The sequence below is a fragment of the Pelodiscus sinensis genome, chromosome 8 (genome assembly GCF_049634645.1).
Source record: "Pelodiscus sinensis isolate JC-2024 chromosome 8, ASM4963464v1, whole genome shotgun sequence".
Taxonomy (NCBI): domain Eukaryota; kingdom Metazoa; phylum Chordata; order Testudines; family Trionychidae; genus Pelodiscus; species Pelodiscus sinensis.
In genome coordinates, this window is record NC_134718.1 from 17,201,534 (window position 1) to 17,221,174 (window position 19,641).

At 41.6% G+C, this 19,641-nt stretch overlaps 1 protein-coding gene across 2 annotated transcripts in view; it reads left to right on the top strand.

The window, feature by feature from the left end:
- CDHR1 (cadherin related family member 1) overlaps nt 1-19,641 on the top strand; it is a 62,435-nt gene that overhangs the window by 35,434 nt on the left and 7,360 nt on the right. For both annotated transcript variants that reach the window (XM_025189622.2, XM_075934805.1), the window contains exons 12-16: nt 1,066-1,218; nt 4,031-4,195; nt 4,951-5,018; nt 9,700-9,928; nt 10,950-11,204. In XM_025189622.2, coding sequence (XP_025045407.2) covers nt 1,066-1,218; nt 4,031-4,195; nt 4,951-5,018; nt 9,700-9,928; nt 10,950-11,204 — 870 coding nt within the window. The remainder of the gene's footprint in view (nt 1-1,065; nt 1,219-4,030; nt 4,196-4,950; nt 5,019-9,699; nt 9,929-10,949; nt 11,205-19,641) is intronic.

Here is a 19,641-nt window from a genome sequence, read left to right on the forward strand (position 1 = left end):
CCAATGGCAGCCCAGGTATAGTCCACGTGGCTGGACTAGAAGACCCGCATCTAAAAAGCAGTACATCTGTGAGGCCATTCAGTGTTCATGGCTGATGGCGACAGTTGCGAGTAACCAGTGTTGAGAGATGTATACTCGCGGGTGGTGGAGTATGCTTTCTCATTCCTTAAGTTGGTTGGTAAATCACGTTCAACTCATCTCTCCCCATCATCCGTAGGAAAGTATAAATGTCTGCTGGCTTAATTGCTGAAATGGCTATCTGTATGACCCTCCCCTTTTTGCCATTTCCCTGCCATATTCAGAGAATTGTTCTGGTGTACAGTAACTCGATCCTGTATCACAGACGGTGGCAGAAGGGTAACTTTTAAATATGTCCATCGTTCAGTGATTTCATTTGTTTCCACTGTTCTACAACTCAATCTTCCTTTATCTCTAGCCCTCTGTTGTGCTGCAGGTTGGAGGAAGCTCTCTAAACCAGAACCAATGAGACAAAGCTGTGCAGCACATAAAAAGCTGCATTGCTCTATATGCACATACCTACAGTACTGACTCAGCTCACTAAGTCCTGACCAGTAATGTATCAATCTCACTGCAAAGCACAAGATAGATTCTCCAGAGACCCATGGCTGTTATAAAATCCTGGTCAGGCAGCTGGAAGGGATAAACCTCCCATCTGCGTGCTCCTGGTTCCTTGGAACACAACCAGCTTGGGAGCGGGGGCATGCCTTGAAGCCAAGTCAAAGCCTCTTTTTCATATAAGTGCCCACCAAGCCAGGCCTGGTGCAGTGTTTTTCAGTTGTAATTGGAGGAATAATGAATCTATTTTTATAAAAGCCGTGTGTGTGTCCTGTGACCAGAGCTGCACAGATTACTTTAGTAAGCCTCTTAGAGCTCTTACCCAGGAGATGGGGAACAGAAGGTTCTAAGCAGTCAGACACACATTCTAATTATACACATACTGGAGACAAACAGCGCCTCTGCAACCCAAAATGCAGCCCTGCCGCTGAAAGCAAAGCGCCATCACTTTGTCCTGCTTTTCCTTTCATATCTATGATTTGTTCCCAGGGAGCCAACGCTAAATTCAACCTCCGGCTAGTTGGGCCTGGTGGCATCTTCCGAGTTGTTCCCCAAACCGTCCTGAACGAGGCTCAGGTTACCATAATAGTGGAGCACTCTGCTGCTATAGATTATGAGAAGTTCCAGTCGTTAACCTTTAAGGTATGGTATGTTCCTTGCCCTCTCCAATTAGAAGGTTCATGTACCTGGCGATTTTTGACTTCAGGTTTCAACTGGGGCTTTCAGGCTGAATGCTCATGATGTTATATAGGTGTGTAAATGAAGCTCACTAAGCCAAATTCTTCCCTCAGGTCACTGACTGCTGTGGGGTGTAATAGGTGTAACGGAGGACCATGGGTTATTTTTGGCCCAGTGAATACAAAAAGTTCTATCTATTACATTTGTACAGAAATGCCATTGTGCAATCTCTCTGAAGCACTGTAAACTATGCACATCAGGGTGACTATTTAACTTATGTCAATAAGCTCACTAGGTGCAATCCTGGCCCCACTGATTTTAGGGAATTCAGGATTTCTCCTAATCAGTCTTAGGCCATGTCCTGCTTTACAGCAGGAGTTGGCAACCTATGGCTTGCGAGCCAAATATGACTCACAAACTCAGCGCCTCCCTTGCTTCCCCCACAGCAGGAAGCATTTGCTGGCACTCTAGCCTCCCAGCCCCCCACAAGACTAGAGTGTCAGCCTTCCCACTGGACCCAGCTTGCAGGCCAGTGGAGCCAGAAATGGCTGTGTGAGGTGCTGTTCCCCTTCCCCTCTCCCAGTGGGGGAACAGCAGTACGGATGCACTTCCTAGAGGCCTTCCCCACTGCTCCCATTGGAGTAAGTGCCCCCAGTCCCTCATGCCCAGACCCTGTACCCCCAGCACCTCATATACCACTTCCCCTGCCGAGACCCTGCACCTCCGGCCTGCTCCCTCCCCCGTGACACCTATCCCCAGCCTGCTCCTGCCCCCTCCCCCCTGGCCAGACACTCTACTCCCAGCCTGCTCCCACACCCTACTTCTCATCCAGGCCTCGCATCTTAACCCCCTCCTACACCTCTCCTCCCACCCGGATCCTGCACCCCAATCCCTATCCCACTCACTGGCAGCCCTGTCCCACACACATAACCCTGGAACCCCAGAAGAGTACATCTGGCTTGAGGCCTTGAACCTCAGTCCTCCCTGCCCCTCCCGGCTCCATGTGGCTGGAGCACCAGGGGAGTGAGGTGTTTCAGTTGGGGGCCACGTCAGTGAGGGTTGTAGGGTTTTGGAGGATGGTTTTGTTTGGTTTGGTTTGGTTTGGTTTGGTTTGGCTTTTTTGCATGGTCCCTGACTGATTTTTCTGTGGGTCAGAGGCCCCCAACCCTAACAAAGTTCTCTACCCCTGCCATAAATAAAGTCACTGTTGAAACCTTTTATATTGGACTTCATTTAAAAATGAAACCTGGCCAACAAGCCACCAACTGGGGCTGAGCCCCCATCTGGCCACAGCATCATAACACTCCTACATCCGCCACACACCAACCCTGTGCCCTGAGCCCATCATACACCCAAAACCCCTATCCTTAGCCCCCTCATACAGCCCAACCCAGACTCCTGCACCCCCACATCCCCAACCTGCTGCCATAAGATTGACAGAAGACACTTGAATGCGCACAGGAAGCTGGATTTGACCAGTTCTGGTGTAAACTTTAAAGAAATGTGCAAAAAGATGCAGCAGCAGAAGTCCCATTAAATAAAGGCTGTGAGTACAGTGTTTCATTCATGCTGTTATTAATCATTATGTCAATTATCAATAAGCTATGCTGTATATATTCAGTCCTGCAAATGGGCATTCTTATACGGCTCTTTGTTGACCACCTGTTCTGAATTTCGATGGAGTTTTGTTCCTTGGTCTGAAAAGGTTGTTGGCCCCTGCTTTAGCATATGTTATTGCTGGAATTGGAAGAAGACTCCAGCTGATGGGTGTTTCGTTTTCCATTGTAGCTCATTGCCTTCACCACCTTGCTAATCATGGAATATTCAGTACTAATGGGGTCTGCATGTTTTGCATTCAAAGAGGCTATTTCTGTAATGATTAGAGGGAGTGGAATGGGTGTCAGACTTCCTGGGTTCTATGTCCAGCCTTTTCACTGATCCCTGGTTCTGCAAACCCCATTATATTATCTAGTAAGAGCTGCTGTCTCCCATCCTGAGTCCATCCAAAGAAGTTGAGTCACATTTTTTGAACAGCTGCAGAGCACTGGAGTGATGCAAATAACTTCCCAGCAAATAATCTGATAAATTTAGCCTCTGTGTCTGCAAAATGTTCACCAGCAGTTGGATTTTGATTCCATCAGTTTAATTTGTGATTCAAACTAATTCGATGTGATTCAAACTAATTATATGGTTGTGACTATTTTCTTCCACTATTTGATCTGAGGAAGTGGGTCTAGCCCACGAAAGCTCATCATCTAATAAACCATCTTGTTAGTCTTTAAAGTGCTACATAGTCCTGCATTTTAATTCGATGCCTTTGAGACATTTTGTAAAATCTGGAAACGTTTCTGCAGATATTTGATTTTTCAATGTGCCCTCTCTGAGCTATGTTGGTAACTTGTGATTGACCAGATGATCAGGCAGGCACATCTACTGTACCTAATGACACATGCAGATTTAAATTTTGGTGTCTGCATATTCTTCAGAGTCAAATCTGAAATCCCCTTCCTACAGAAATTCGGATGGATTCCTCAGATGTTCCGGGAAAGCAAACACAAAGGGAGCAGGAACATGGCTGAAATTTAGTTTAAAATGTTTATTAATTTAAAAATAGAGTTTGATTTTTACATGATTCGCCCAGTTATACAAAGCATGTTTCCCTTCTTGTGGTGTTGGTTTCTGTTCTTGTTGGGGTAAAATGCACATAGGCATCATGAAAGATGCCTCCCAAATACTTGCAATAGTAATAACAGAATTCACTGTTTTATCACCTTAGCTTCTTGCCATAGAGGTGAACACTCCTGAGAAGTTTAGTTCAACGGCGGATATAGTGATACGACTCTTGGACACCAATGACAACGTCCCAAAGTTCTCATCTGACTATTACATTGCCAGGATTCCAGAGAATTCCCCAGGGGGCTCCAATGTAGTGGCTGTAACAGTAAGCTTTATTCAGTCTTCCAGAAATGTATCTGATCTCATTAATGGTCTATGGACACTGCCAGAGCATCCTAGTGGCTCTCTCCTCGTAATACTTTTTTTCTTTATAAGCACTATTCTATTCCGATGTTGAAATCAAGGGGAGTTTATTCACTGACTTCAACAAGGGTGGGAGTCACTCTTACTTTGTTGGCTGCACATCAGCTGAAACATCTTTAAATCACTGAGCACAAGAAAGTCAGCTCCTGCAGCCTCATAATTTAATATATTTGGGATTGAAACAATATGGATTCACAGCTATCACCATACCCAGTGGAGCAGGTACATTAAGCTCCAGTGTGTGGAGCCACTCAGTGGATTATATTATGTTAGCACACAATGCTCATAAAGGTCGCTGTTTCAGAAAAGCCTGTTCAAAAATGTGTCTAACATGCCATTTTAAAATTGTTGTTGTTTTTTAAGACACAAAAATGCCTCACATTTAACAAGATGAAACCAGTGATAATGCACCCAAAAAACTCAATGGTTGCTGAGTGAGGCCGGTATTATTGTTTTGGATTTGACTGAGGGTGAATGCAAAGAAAGGAAAAAGGCTGCTTGTAAATTTCTAATCCCATCTTCCATAGATTGCAAAGGTGATATGATTGCTACATGCATAATTACGCTGCTCACGAATAAGACTATAAAAATGCATGACAGAAAAACACACTTTACTGCAGGCTAATAAATCAGACTCTTTTGAATTCTTTCCTTCAGGCTACAGATCCAGATTCGGGGCTTTGGGGAGAAGTCAAATATTCCATATATGGAACAGGAGCTGATCTGTGAGTACAAAGGTTAACATTTGAGTACAGCAAAAGGATAAATTGCTACTGAGAAAATATGAGGGCTAGGACAACTGCTAGCATCTCAGATTAATGCATGTTGAGATTATTGCAAGGAAGGGGCATTCACCATTATGTCTTTCAAAAGTTGTTTTGGTTGAAATATTTTTTTCTGTTTTATGAGGCTAGGTCTACGCTAGGGGACAAAGTTGAACTAAGATATATAACTTCATCTATGTGATTAGCATAGAAACTCTCCCATCGACTTGCCTTACGCCTCATGACCCAGTGGAGTATCGAGTTGACAGTGGTTGATTTAGCAAGTCCTTACTAGACCCGCTAAATTTAATCTCAGGAGATTGATCTCTGCAGTGTTGTTGTCACAGTAAGTGGAGAAACTATGGAGTTTCATCCACCAAAGACACATAACGCAGCTAACATGAGAATGCACACAATCTGTTCAAACGATCATTTCAAAAAATAGTTTGTTTGCAGTGGTTATTGTAAAAGGCCAGTGGATATCACCCTCCAATGCCTTCGTTTCGCTGCAAAATGGCACCATTTCAACACTTAGCCCAAAGTACAGAAAAGACCAAACATCATGGAAACCATATCTACATATTCCCACAAATTCTCTGAGGTCTGACATTGGGAGCACTTCAGGCACTGATGGCTGATACCACTGGACATTAGAACCGTTGCTTGCATCTAACCTAGTAGCAGCAGGATATGGAAGAAGGGAACAAGATATTCCCCAGGTTCCTAATAGATACCTACCTCCTCCTTCCTGTTGTAGGAGAGATGAAAATGAGCTCCAAATTCATCTTCTCCAACCCCACCCCAGTTATTGCAAACATAACAATTGTCTGGAGCCCCTACTCATCTCTCACGCTGCTGCTTATGACTTAAGAGGATGGAGACAAAAATTTGCAGCTGCATACGTTGTCCAGACTCCCAACAATTTTTTTATCCTTTTCTGTAAATTGCCCACCTGGTTTTAAGGCTCTGCTCCCCACTTTGAGTAGAACACTAATCATGATAGTCAAAATCCAGTATTGCAGGGGTTTATTGGGAAAAAAGCCAAACAAGGAAGGCACACACAGGAGCTTCTAAGTCATGGCTTATTCTGAGCTTCTCGCAAAATCCTTAAGCAAGCTGTTAATTGGGTAGAAGCAAGCAAGCAAAGGTCACCCCATGCATTCAGACCTAATAAGTTTAAAATGTAACAGCTGGTGCCCAAAAGCTTCTGAAGGCTTGAAAAAAAGAAATGTTGTATGTGCAAATTTATTCTGATTTTCACACTCCTAAAGCTAAAATAGACTTTAAACAGGGAAATGAGGTTGTTGGAGTGGGGGAGGGTGTTTCTTTTCCTGAATATGGAAGTTTTCTGATTAAAGCAAACCAGAGACTTGGGTGTCTGGGTTCAATTTTCAGCTCTGCCACAGACTTCCAGGATGAGCTTGGGCACATTGCTTAAGCCTCGGCTACCTGCAACTCTTTCAGTTAGGGCTGTGGTGTTTCTGCCAAAACAGTTAAAATAGTACAACTCCTAGCAAGGATGCACTCACACAGGTATAAAGGTGCATTTTACTGTAATAGCTTATCCCCCCACCAAACAGGAATAGCAATATTGGTATGTGAAGGGATCAGCTTACCACTGGCGCCTTCTCATGGCAGAGTGTGGCAGTGTAGATACACTCTGCCCACTGGGGCCTCCTGACAAAGGCCACACTGCCTGGGCAGTGGCCTGCCTCTTCCTGTGTCTTGGCCCTCTGGCTAGTTCATTTAATAAAGAGAAATGCAAAGTGCTCCACTTAGAAAGGAACAATCAGTTCCATACATACAAGATGGGAAGCGACTGTCTAGGAAGGAGCATGGCAGAAAGGGATCTAGGGGTCAGAGTGGACCACAAGTTGAATATGAGTCAACAGTGTGATGCTGTTGCAAAAAAAGCAAATATGATTCTAGGTTGTATCAACAGGTGTGTTGTAAGCAAAACTCGTGAAGTCATTCTGCCGATCTACTCTGCACTAGTTAGGCCTCAGCTGGAGTACTGTGTCCAGTTCTGGGCGCCACATTTCAAGAAAGATGTGGAGAAATTGGAAAGGGTACAGAGAAGAGCGACAAGAATGATTAAAGGTCTAGAGAACACGACCTATGAAGCCAGGCTTCATGAACTGGGCTTGTTTAGTTTGGATAAAAGAAGATTAAGGGGGGACATGATAGCGGTTTTCAAATATTTAAAAGGGTGTCACAAGGAGGAAGGAGAAAATTTGTTCCTCTTGGTTACTGAGGACAGGACAAGGAGTAATGGGCTTAAAGTGCAGCAGGGGAGGTTTAGATTGGACATTAGGAAAACATTCCAGGATGGAGGGTCTTGCCAGAATAGCGGTCTATTTCTAAATAAGCTCAAAATAAGCACCACAATTTGTGTCGCTCAAATTGCATAGCTTGTTTCAAGCTAGTGCCACTATGTAGACGCACCCTCGGTTTATCTACACCATCACACGGTATAACGTTGTCTTCCAGCAATACAAGTGAGGCCTAATCAGGGTGCTAAAGCACTTTAACTAAAATTAAAGTGGTACAATTCAAGTGTAGACAAGGCCTTCATCTCTCTGTTCCTCAGTTCCCCATTTAGAAAACGTGGATAATAAAACTGCCTTTTATAGTTCTTGTCATTTTAGATTGTAAGCACTTCAGCAAAGGAACTGTCTCTTTCAGTAGATTTGCACAGCCTGCAGCACAGTAAGCTCTCAGTCTTCATTGGGGCTTGTAGGTAATTACAGAGCACAAACAACTCATGCTCATAGATAATTACAATGCCAATTTTATAATAATTATATATTAAGCTCAAAATTGGAATGTACACAAATGCTTTATTTCATTTTGCATTTAAAACCTTTCCCTTTTACAAAATCTGCATTTGGGACCTCAACCGACCGAGTCCTTTTAAAAGACAGGATGTTGGCATCTTTAAGAGAAATTCAGTCTTTTGCCCGTCTCTCTTGACAGTTGCTCAGTAATTAATGCATAGAACTGAACTCTATAGATAATTCTGAACACTTGCAACCATCCAATATCACTTCATGAAACAGGGATTCATTTTTGGAGGACACAATTGCATTGTACGTCATGGGGGGTGTAGAGGGGGCTTAGCATACCCATTCCGAACCACTAAGAGACAAATATTGTATGCAACACACTATTCTCTGCTATTCAGCTGGTGTCAATCAATCTTATTTTATTCAAGACACGATCTAATACTTATAAAGCTGAATAAACATGCAGTTCTGTAATATTTTTACACAAAGAGAGCACCTTTGGGGAAATGCCATCACACTGAACAGTTCACAAGTACAAAAGCTTCTAAGAAATGCAACTGAAAGGGCAAAGACAAAAAGAACAAAAGAACAGTATCTAGTAATAACTCTGTGCTGCTCAAAACACAAAGGACAAGCACAAAATATGTAGGGTCAGTGATCTGGGATCTGTCAGGTTTTAGGTCTGTTCTTAGAACAGGAGAGATCTCAAATAAAGGCTCTCCATAATAAAGGCATCAATTCCAGCATTATACCGCTACCCACAACTTTAAACATTCATCTGCCTTCTCCCATAAATGAACTGTACTGCCTCTAGCTGTTCCTAGTTCTCCTCTTCACTGTGTCTGGTGTGAAGAGGACTGGCCCAGTCCTTTTCTGTGTCTGGTGTGAGCCCTTCCACAACCTCCCCCAACAAAGCCCTGCCCAGCCTGGATGCACCAACCCTGAATTGTGAGGCAGGTCCTGCCTTGGGCAGGGGTCTGGAGTCGATGTCCTCCTGAGGTCTCTTTCAGCTCTAGGAGTCTATTAAATAGGGGTCTATGCCTGCTTTGTGCCACACAAGTTTTCCCAGAGTCAGAGGAAAACCTCAGCTGCTTCTTTAGGGGGTCTGTGTGTGTGTCAAATGGACTGCTGAGCCTTTGGTGTGAGCCTCGTGACACCACTGAGATGATGCAGAACCAGCAAGACAAGATGTGAATTCACTTGAACTTTCAAATGTTCTGGGTCCCAGCATCTGAGCTCGGCAGTTCAGTGACCTGAACTAGGATAGGAGCATCCACAGCCTGACATTTGCACCGCGCTGGACCTTCATTGATGGATTTGAAAGTTGCCATCCTTCTGCAAAAGAACTTTAAACCCTAATTCCAAAAGGAGACGCTGAACTAGAATTTATTTGCAAATTCAAAACAATCAATTTAGGACTGAATAAGGATCTTCACTGGTTAATGCATTACAAAGGCAATTTCCCCTCCTGATATTCATATCTCCATATCAAATGCTGACTTGATTAGCTTCATTAACATTGGTCCTACACTTGACAAGTAATTTCTTTTGTTGTTCTTATATACATCCCTACCTCTGTATTTCCACTCCAACTCATCTGGGCTGTGTCTAGACTGGCAAGTTTTTCCGCAAAATCATCTGCTTTTGCGGAAAAACTTGCCAGCTGTCTACACTGGCCTCTTGAATTTCCGCAAGAACACTGACGATCTCATGTAAGTGTGGACACTTGCTTTGCTATTTTGAAATAAGGGGAGTTGTTAGAAAAAAAAACTCTGTAGTGTAGACATGCTTTTAGTCTCTCCCAGGACTCCTTGTTGTTTTTTCAATATTTTTGTTTTACTGTGCATCTCCCCCAGATTTCTGATCCATCCATCAACAGGAATTATTTATACTCAGCCATGGGCCACATTAGATGCTGAAGTCACTGCAAAGTACAACTTCTATGTGAAAGCAGAAGACACAGAAGGGAAGTATAGCTTGGCTGAGGTGTTTATCACTGTGCTAGATGTCAATGATCACTCTCCAGAGTTCAATGAGAACATCCAGGAAAAGACTATGATCATTGGATCACCAGTGAAAATAGAGGTGAGGAATGAAATAACGTATGAGACTTCAGTGGATGCAGAGTTAGCACAAACCGAGTGCTTTGAACATCCTACACATGTACACATGGGAGAAGGGTGAACAAAGCACATGTATTTCCCTCTAGTTTTTTGTTTGTCTTTTGGGTGTGGCAGTGTAGAACAGAGCTATAAAACATGGATTGATACTATTTTACACATTGTTCAATGGGGGAAATGCACCAGAAGAAATATAATCCTGTAAAAATAGTAGACCCAAGTTAAAACTATCAGTTTGCACATAGTGTAGTGTACAGTGCTCGATTTACAATTAGTCTATCACCATCACATTGGCACATATGCAAAGGAGTGCATAAATGTGCATGGGGGACTGAGACCAGGCTACCCTTCAAAACAAAGGACAAGTCTTTGGCAAGTCTGTGTGGGGACATTTTCATCTATCCATGTTGTTACCTTGGCTCTGTAATGAGAGGACTTTCTAGTAATGTGTATAACTCTCTGATGTGGAATAGGAAAAGAAATTCAGATCTCGTGTAAAGTTAGCAAACCTACATTATCAAGTCTGAGGGCAAGAATATACATATGCTAAGCAAAAGTAAACACTGAAGCATAATAACAAAAAGCAAATGTAGGTTGGTAGTGTGCAGAGCTAGCTCCCTGTCCAATTGTTTTCTGTCAACTTCACCTCGAAGAGTAAAGTGTTCCTTCTAGTCAAGCTGTGGGGAAATACACATTCAATTAGTACAAGATGCCTGCTACTATAAAGCAAATAGTTTATAACCATAGGTCAATGGGGATGTTATAGTCCGACTTTCTTGTTGACATTAATCTCAACTAAATATTGTCCAAACAAAAGGACTGCTAATTTTGTCATCAAAGGTCGTACAGTAATACCTCAGTAATCTCACAGCAGATACTTTGACTGTCCCTAATGTGTGCAAATACATGCCCAGGAACATTTACATTCTCTCATCCCCTGCATTCATCAGCAATCCGTGTCTCTTTTCCACATTTCTCCTGAACAGGCTATCGATCAAGATGCTGAAGAACCCAACAACATTGTAGACTATTCCATTATGCAAGCAGATCCAGCCAATGTATTTGATATAGACCAAAGCACTGGAGAAATAAAGCTGAAGTCCTATATCAGATCCCTGGATATCATTCACAACATCACCAAGAACAAAGACTGTGTATGGTCTGTGGTCATTCAGGCCAAAGACCGGGGCTCCCCTTCATTTAGCACAACAGCAGTCCTGAAGATTGATATCACAGAAGAGGTAAGCAGATGTATTTTTTTTAAGTGATCAGCCTTGGGAGATGCCTGGGTGGAACCAAAGAGGAGTTTCCTCTCACACCCTTTCTAAAGAGCTCTGTTTAAGATTTCAAGAGTTGATGAACCTTTTCCAATTCCAATATGGTCTTTTTTGAGATGGGGCAACCAAATCTCCATGCAGTAGTCAAGAAATGGGCATACCATGGATTTATATAGAGGCAATATAAACGCATGTTATGGCCACATCTTGAATACTCTGAGGCTCAGGTGGTGAGAGAGGGGCTAGAATCTGGCTGAGAGATTAGTTTCCTTCATCTGGTGTCAGATAATTAAGGACTAATGTGCCCCTGCGACCAAACTTCAGTCTGACTACGGAATTTCTAAGGTGTCAATTAAGAGAGATGACAGGAAATAGGGCCAAAAAATCATCCACTGCTTTGGAGAGCAGGTGATCAGAATTGCAGTTGCAGGAGCTATCAGGTCAAAGACTAACTGTCACCCATTTCTCTCCCTTGTGACAGCAGCATGGCCTCTAGGGGGTGTCTACCCAACAGCATTATTATAATAACGGCTGTTATTCTGAAATAGCAATGTGAGCATTTACACAGCAATTCTGTTATTTCAAAATAATTTTGAAATAACGGACGGCTTATTTCTACTTCTGCAAACCTCATTCTATGAAGAACAATTACTATTCCAAAATAGCTATTTTGAAATAAGGCGTGTGTAGACTCTCCACTGCTGCTATTTTGAAATAGCCCCTCACCAGGGCCATTCTAAGTTATTCCTCCTAGGGCTCTAAATCAAGATAGCATCTACATTTGGGAAGCCTGCCTCAGATTAATTTTGAGGCTTCCCTGCAGTGTAGATGTGCTATTTCAAAATAAGCTATTTCAGAATACTATTCCTGCATAGCTTATTCCGAAATAACTGTGCAGTGGAGACATAGCCTGGGTGTAGTAACCGTCATGATCTCAGTGTGGGTAAAAGACAGGGGTGAATGCACAGAAGGTTCTCAAGAAGGCAAAGAACACATGGAATGTTCTCCCAGCTCCTCCAAGGAGCAGACCAGCAGACCAGGGAGACGCGGAGCAAAGCCGCGGAGCACGCGGGCAGCGGGACAGCCCAGACGCGCCGTGGCTGTCCCGCTGCCAGCGTCCTCAGAGGCTTTGCTCCCCGTCTCCCTGGTCTGCTGGCCTCCAGCAGACCAGGGAGACGCGGAGCAAACCCCGTTCATAACTGCGGCTCCGACATAAGTCGGATCCGCGTAACTCGGGGACTGCCTGTAACACGTTTTTTCAAGACATCCCTTATCTCTCGTGGAACAAGGGTTACAGGGATGCCGAAATAGCACGCCCGTTATTTAAAAAAATATTTTGAAAAATATTTCGAAATAACAGGTGGCTTGTTAAGATGCAGGGTAGCTATTCCGGGATACCTCGGTATCCCAAAATAGCCGCACTGTGTAGACGTATCCTTCGAGATCAGAGATGCTCATTTGAAGGACTTTTCCTAAGAATTATTAGACACCACATTTGAGCTTTATAAATATATGTTAAAATCCATAGTCTATCTGGGTATGTCTACACTACCCCGCTAGTTCGAACTAGCGGGGTAATGTAGGCATACCGCACTTGCAAATGAAGCCCGGGAAATTCAAATCCCGGGCTTCATTTGCAAGTGCGGTATGCCTACATTACCCTCCTAGTTCGAACTAGGAGGGTAGTGTAGACATACCCCCAGAGGCATACCTGGGTGGATTTACTATGACTAAAAAATTTTCTTGAGCTTAAAAAACAATTCAGTATCAATAGCATTCTAAAAAGTAAGCAAACACCTGCAGCAAAATGATCCTCAGAATAGGAGAACCAGCAAATGGTATTTGACCGGAGATAAAAGAGAAATTGTCCAATCTAATTGCATTGTTCCACAAAAGTGAAATGCAAAAGTAAATTATACATAGTTCATGCTTAAAAATCAATTAGTGTTTGTGTATTTTAATCATCATCAATGTTGTTAGTAATTAAAACAAAATATAATATATATATATATATATATATATATATATATATATATATATATATATATTATGCATTTGTTGGCAGTGTCCTTTCACTCCAACTTGTTTATAGATTAAAGCACACTTCAAGCCTGATTTTTATTTACACAAAACCCCTTTTACACTGAACTGCAATCTTAAAGGAGCTATCAGAGTGGTGCAAACAGGCTTTGAAGCAAAAGAGGCTTTCTCTGTCTGGACCACAGCTACAGGGCATAAGTGCAAATCTCTTCTTATTTACAGTATCTGGCTTTCTCTTTGTTTGGTCCAAAAGACAACCAAAGTTCAAACTATTAGATTCTCTCTCCTTTTCACTCTCTCTTTTTTTCTCCCTCATGTTCTGGTAATTACAGTCATTTGGGGTGATGTGATGCTCCTCGTGTGCATGTTCTGATCCCCACTCATTGTTATCCATCTTCTGATAGATAAAAGGCTTCTGCTGTCTCTGTAAAAATGATGAGTTAGATTCCTAACTCGTGGAACGAGGAGTAACGGTAGTTTGAATTAGAGATCCTAATTCAAACTACCTACTCCATGCCGCGTGTAGCCACGTGCACAGAGTTAGGACTAAGGGGAATTTAAAAATGGTGGCGCCCAGGAAGATGCAAATGAAGCCCGGGATATTTAAATCCCGGGCTTCATTTGCAACTCCGGTTGCCCTCATTTGCCTACCTAGCTCGAACTACCGAGCTAGTGTAGACATACCCAGAATGTGGGAGCATCCTGCCCGCCTCTTGCCACCTGCAGAAAATATCCGTCCCTCAGCAAGGTTCCCCTCCTCTCCCAAGGTACAGAGAGGGGTGGAGAGATCACTTGCCACTTCCTGTTCCCCTGATCCTCCTAGAGAAAAAGAAGACCTGCCACCAGCTTTTTTCTCCACTGGGCTCAATGCGGGCCAACAGAAGAGTCCTGCAAGTGTCCTCTACTGCTCCCAGAGTTCCCTAGTGGGGAATTTTGTGGAGGAGAAATGGGGAGATTAAGGGATGTTCCCCTGTGTATTTCTATATCCTGCATGTGCTCATGCATTTTGGGCCGGCTCTGAGACATCAACACCTTTCAGACACACGTATTCCTTTCTCTGCCTTCTCTTTCCCATGCTATGGCAAATCAAAAAGTTAATGCGCTGCCACTTCACTGACCACAACGACATAATCACCAGGCTTGAAGAACAACTCTTCCACCTGTTTTTTCTACATTAATGGCGCCCTGCTAGCCACCTGCTGATGTTGTATATCCTCCATTCAGCCCAGCGCCAGAGAGAACAATTTTCAGTGTTCCTTCCCTCAGGCACTGCATTCATGGACTTTATAAAGTGGAATATAGTGAACTAATTAACTCACTCAGGTAGGAGCTGCAAAATTAGAATTGTAGCATGCCCTACAGAAAAATCTTTGAACAGCGGTTGATCTGTTCTTACATCTCTTGTAATTTTTCATTGGTGATCAGAGTTACGTGCAAAAAATACTCTGAAATCCAGCCTGTGGAAGGAGATTCAATTTCCAAGTACAAAAATCTGCTGTGGATGGATTCTCAATAGCTGTCTTTATTACCACCTCTGCTAATCAGTATTAAATGACTGTCCTGTTAACACTTTAAAGAGTCCATCTGGGTTATCTCTCTTTTGCCTAAGGCCATATCTAGTAGAAAAAGAAGTCTGTATAGTCTCTAAAATCTGTTCTAGATAGATCGATCCTAACCATGCGAAGGAAACAGTCATTTGTTAGGACCATATACCACCCACACTCAGGCTATAGGTAAATGTATCTTTTCTCTCTCCTCTATTGGCTAAAGCCCTATATGCTGGGTGATTTTGTTAACTACTCCATTTTGGATGCAGAGATTAATCACACTGAGTAATCACACTGAGTAATTAAAGAGGCATATTTTTCTGATTAACATTTACCATTGCAATTAGCACAAGGCTGTGCCCTTCGTGACAGATGCCTCCAGGCTAAGTGTGTCAGTATAGCACATCAAAAAGACCTTTTGCTCTTGGAATAAAACAGCAATAAAAAAAAGCCAGGAAGCTGTTTAATTTAACTGAGTTTGGTTTTATGGAAATTGGTATTGATCGGTGCCCAATGCTTTTCTTTATCTCCTATCCTTGCTTGACAGAATAAGAAACATGCTGAAGAAGCCATTCTACCCCCCACTACCCATATGTCCTGCTTAAAATATATTCTTTAGGGTCAATATTTTCAAATGTGAGAGACTGAAGCTAGGCACCTATGGCTCCAGCTCTATAGGGTAGGGTGTTCCATGTGGATACACACAGAACCCCATTGACTTCACTGGAATGCTACAAGGTTATGGAGCTATCTGGACACAGTCCTATGGAGGACTGGGCTGAAGTCCTAAAATCAGTGGTATATTTGGACACTCAGAAGCTTGACCATTTATTTAGACTTCTGAAATATAGATGATGATGATGATGATGATGATGATTGATGATAGAACATCATCGTCTGTATTTCTGGATAATATGTAAAAATACAGAAGATAAGCATATACATTAGGCATGAGAGACGAGACAGAGTGGAATAATGTAGCAATTAAAATGGAAACATTTTTACACGGAGAGTTGAGAATTTTTTTAACAGCAGGATGATATGGGAAAGCGATAACCTGCCACAATAACTAGATATTTATAGTATCAGTATTCACTTAGAAGTTCTTAAAACCAGTTTCCATAAATGTAAAGTGAAGTTAGCAACCAATGAACACCAAGTGATATGACAGAATTTCTCTTACCTGGATTGACCTTACCTTGGGAAAAGTCCATTTATCTAAGATTGTCCTTTAGAAATATCTTCACGAGGCATAAATGATCTGATGACAAAGGGTGCTGGGGTCAGCTGATCCCCGTCTAGATTACTGTGCTGTGCCGACAATCAGCTGATCGGCACAGCGCAGTGGCCATTTTGATGTAAATGAAGCAGCGATTACTTAAATCGCCGCTTCATTTTGCTATGTCTAGTAAACTCATCTACATGGCTCCGTCGACAGAGCCATGTAGTCTAGACACACTCTACCTGTAGTACATGACCTGAAATGAGTCCCATTAATGATGTGTGTTTGTCAAAATCAATTCTGTGGCATGACACTGGAAGTTGCTTATTATAGGAACAACAAAGGAAAAAATACACATACCGACTATTTCTTCTTTCTTCATGTGTTCATCGCATCAAATGTCATCCACTCTGAGTCCTCCTCCTCCAAAGAGCTTTGTTCAAAGCTATATCCTCTGTCTCTCCTCATGCTAACATGTCTTTGTTTATAACATTCCACCATTTCTTCTTGGGTTGGGCTCTTTTTCCTTCAGTCTTAATCTGTTGGACTCTCTTACCCACTCAGTTGTTAGGACTTTCCTTAACAAGACCAAACACTCTGAAATGACATGTTCCCTCATTTTTTCCTTTCTGGATGTTACTTAGGGCATGTCTCTCGGGGAACGTCTCCACAGCACACTTATTTTGAAATAAGTTATTTTGGAACATCTACACTACATGGAAGATTCAAAATTACTCCAAGGCAGGCTTCCCTAATGTGGACGTGCTAGCTTGAATTAGAGCCCCAGGAGGCACTGGGGAGTAATTACTTTGAAAGGCGATGGGAGGAGCTATTTTGAAATAGCAGCTGTGGAGCATCCACACTATTCTGGAATAAGCATTATTCCTCGTGGAATGAGATCTACAGATTTTTTAAATAAGTTGTCAGTTATTTCAAAATTACAGAATTGCTATGTAGACATTCACATTGTTATTTCTAAATAGCATTAGTTATTTTAAAATAACTGTACTGTGTTGACACACCCTAAAATACACATTTCTTACATGATATTTTTGCTTACACCATCCATCCATCTTAATATTTGCATTTCTGTGGAACAGATCATTGGCTCTTATTTTTCCTTTCTTGCCCAACTGTCTGTCTTATGTTAAAAATGTAAGAATCACCATTTTTATAGGCTTTCCCTTTTAAACTTTCCCATATCCTCCTGCCGCAGACTGCACAACTTATCTGTCTCCATTTGAGCCAGGCATTTATTAACTTAGTTCTAATTTTGTCCTCCATTGGCCCAGATTCGGGAAGCGATACTTCTGGATACTTCGTGTTTCCGATGTTGTCTGCTCATCTGGTTTCATGGATAATTCTTCAGTGTTCACAATATTGAATTAACATACCCATATATTCTGGTTTTCCTTTACTTGGTCTGAGCCGGTGTCCCTTTAATACATTTTTCCATTTATCAAAAATCCTCTGCTGGACTTTCTTTCTCATCACTGCATTGAATTGTATCATCTGTAAACTGCATGCACCAATGTACTGCAAAGTAAGAGTTCAATGCTGATCCCTGAAGCACTCCCATCTTTCCAACAGTTCACCTGATTTACCATGAGGAAGTCTGGATGTAAATTTTGCTGCTTAAGCTCATCTCTGTACTGTCTGAATAAATAGATTAGCCAGCACTATCTGTGTTCGCAGAACAGAGCTGTTCCAAACGGATACAGGTTAAAGATGTAATTGCTTAGATTGACTAAACATTAACATAGCCTTGAATTCTATTTATTTGCATATAAACTATTGTCCCAGAATCTTTATATTAGCAAATAGTATGTTTAAATTGTAAGGCCCAGTCCTCTGGTTCTTATCGTGTGAGTGACCTGTCCTCAGGAATTTTTATCTGATTGAGTGCTGGGCTGTATCTAATTATCCACAGCATCTCCAAGTCTCTGGAATAGAGGTGTCCATGTAAAATGCCCCTAAAAAGAATAAAAATATCTACAGAAAAGTATGTTATAAAAAAAACTGGGTGGTTGATAAGGGATATGTGTTATGCCAGATGTTTTCTGGAAAGGACTAGGTGATGAAAATGGAATAAATGTTTTACATAATGGTTCTGTAATGTATGAACCAATGACCCACTGAAAGATGGTTTTAACTCATTAAAAATTGTTGATTTCCCAACAGGTAGAAATAACGACTGGGTTAGAGTTTCCTTTTTGTTTATCAACTGAGGATAAAAGAAATTCCATCAGTAATTAGAAAACTAGAATATATGATAAAAATTAATTGTGGGAAAGTATATTTCCTCCAAACAGAAGATTATTTGTCTTTTGCCTTATAAAAGGACAGCAGTTTGGGGTGTTAAATTAAGAATGTACCCTGTCAGTATTCCACTAGGTACAACAAAAGGGATCAAACTACCTTCTTTATCATCTACCGGAGTACAGTATGTCTTCTTTCTGTATTCTGTCTAGTGCAGCACTGATCTTAAATAATTCCATTTGAGCCTTTTTTACTATTTCAAATCATTATTAAATTCAAATACACAACTGTTCATGTTGGAAAATTCAGAATTCAATTCCCTTAAGCTGTCTTCTATCTCACTAAGTTTGGCCTATTCAGAGCATTTATATTTAGAATAGCATGCTTTATGCCAAAACTATAACATTGCTGCTTTAATCCAATTTGACTAGTATGTATTTGTTATGGTCTTCATAATTTGTATGATTTAAAGTATACACAAGAAGATGGATTTTTCAGGTGTTCATATTGAAAATAATATGCATTTTATCATTTTCACACAAAGCAGAATCATTTTCCCAGTGTCAGGAAATTCACGGGATACATGTATGAAACAACATGTAAAGATATTCTGGACTGGAATTCTCAGTCAGTCAAAGTGGCATAATTGTAGCAGTTAGGTTTTTATCACTTACATAATCTGTTATGAGGGGCTGATTTGCATAAGCACTTTGACCCCATTTGTGTGATTAATATACAGGCCCACCTTGGGATTAGTGTGGAGCTACATAACCCCAAGAGGAACTTACGACGCATTTAGGCCCTGGAGTTTGAACATTTTGGCCTTAGCTCAGTGTAGCTCAGATATGATTATTGAACATGAAACAGCCGCTAGTTGTTATACGGTACATGAAATGAATTGCCCAATGAAAACTGACCAGCTTTTTAATACTTTGTAGATCACACAGAGGAATGGGTATGAACAGTATTACTTCTCAGTAATTTCTTCATATATGAATATTAAACAATACATTTCTATTACTAAACAATAGTATGGCACTGTATTTTTGATATCTTCAATTCAGTTTGCACATATTAACTATATTCATATGCAGAATTTAAATAATGCTAGTCCAGGCAGCTTCTGCCGTATTTTCACAAGCGTAAATTGTTCTGCGTGTTTACATAGCCCAGTCTTCTCACATTTAAGTAGGCTGAAAGCTAGTCCTTAACAATCCTTTCACAGCACATCAAAGGAGTTAAAACACCAATTTTAACAAGCAAAGATTCTTTGATGTCTACTGCTATGATTTTCACAGTTACAATGAGAAAACTAGCTAGTGAGGAGCTGTGA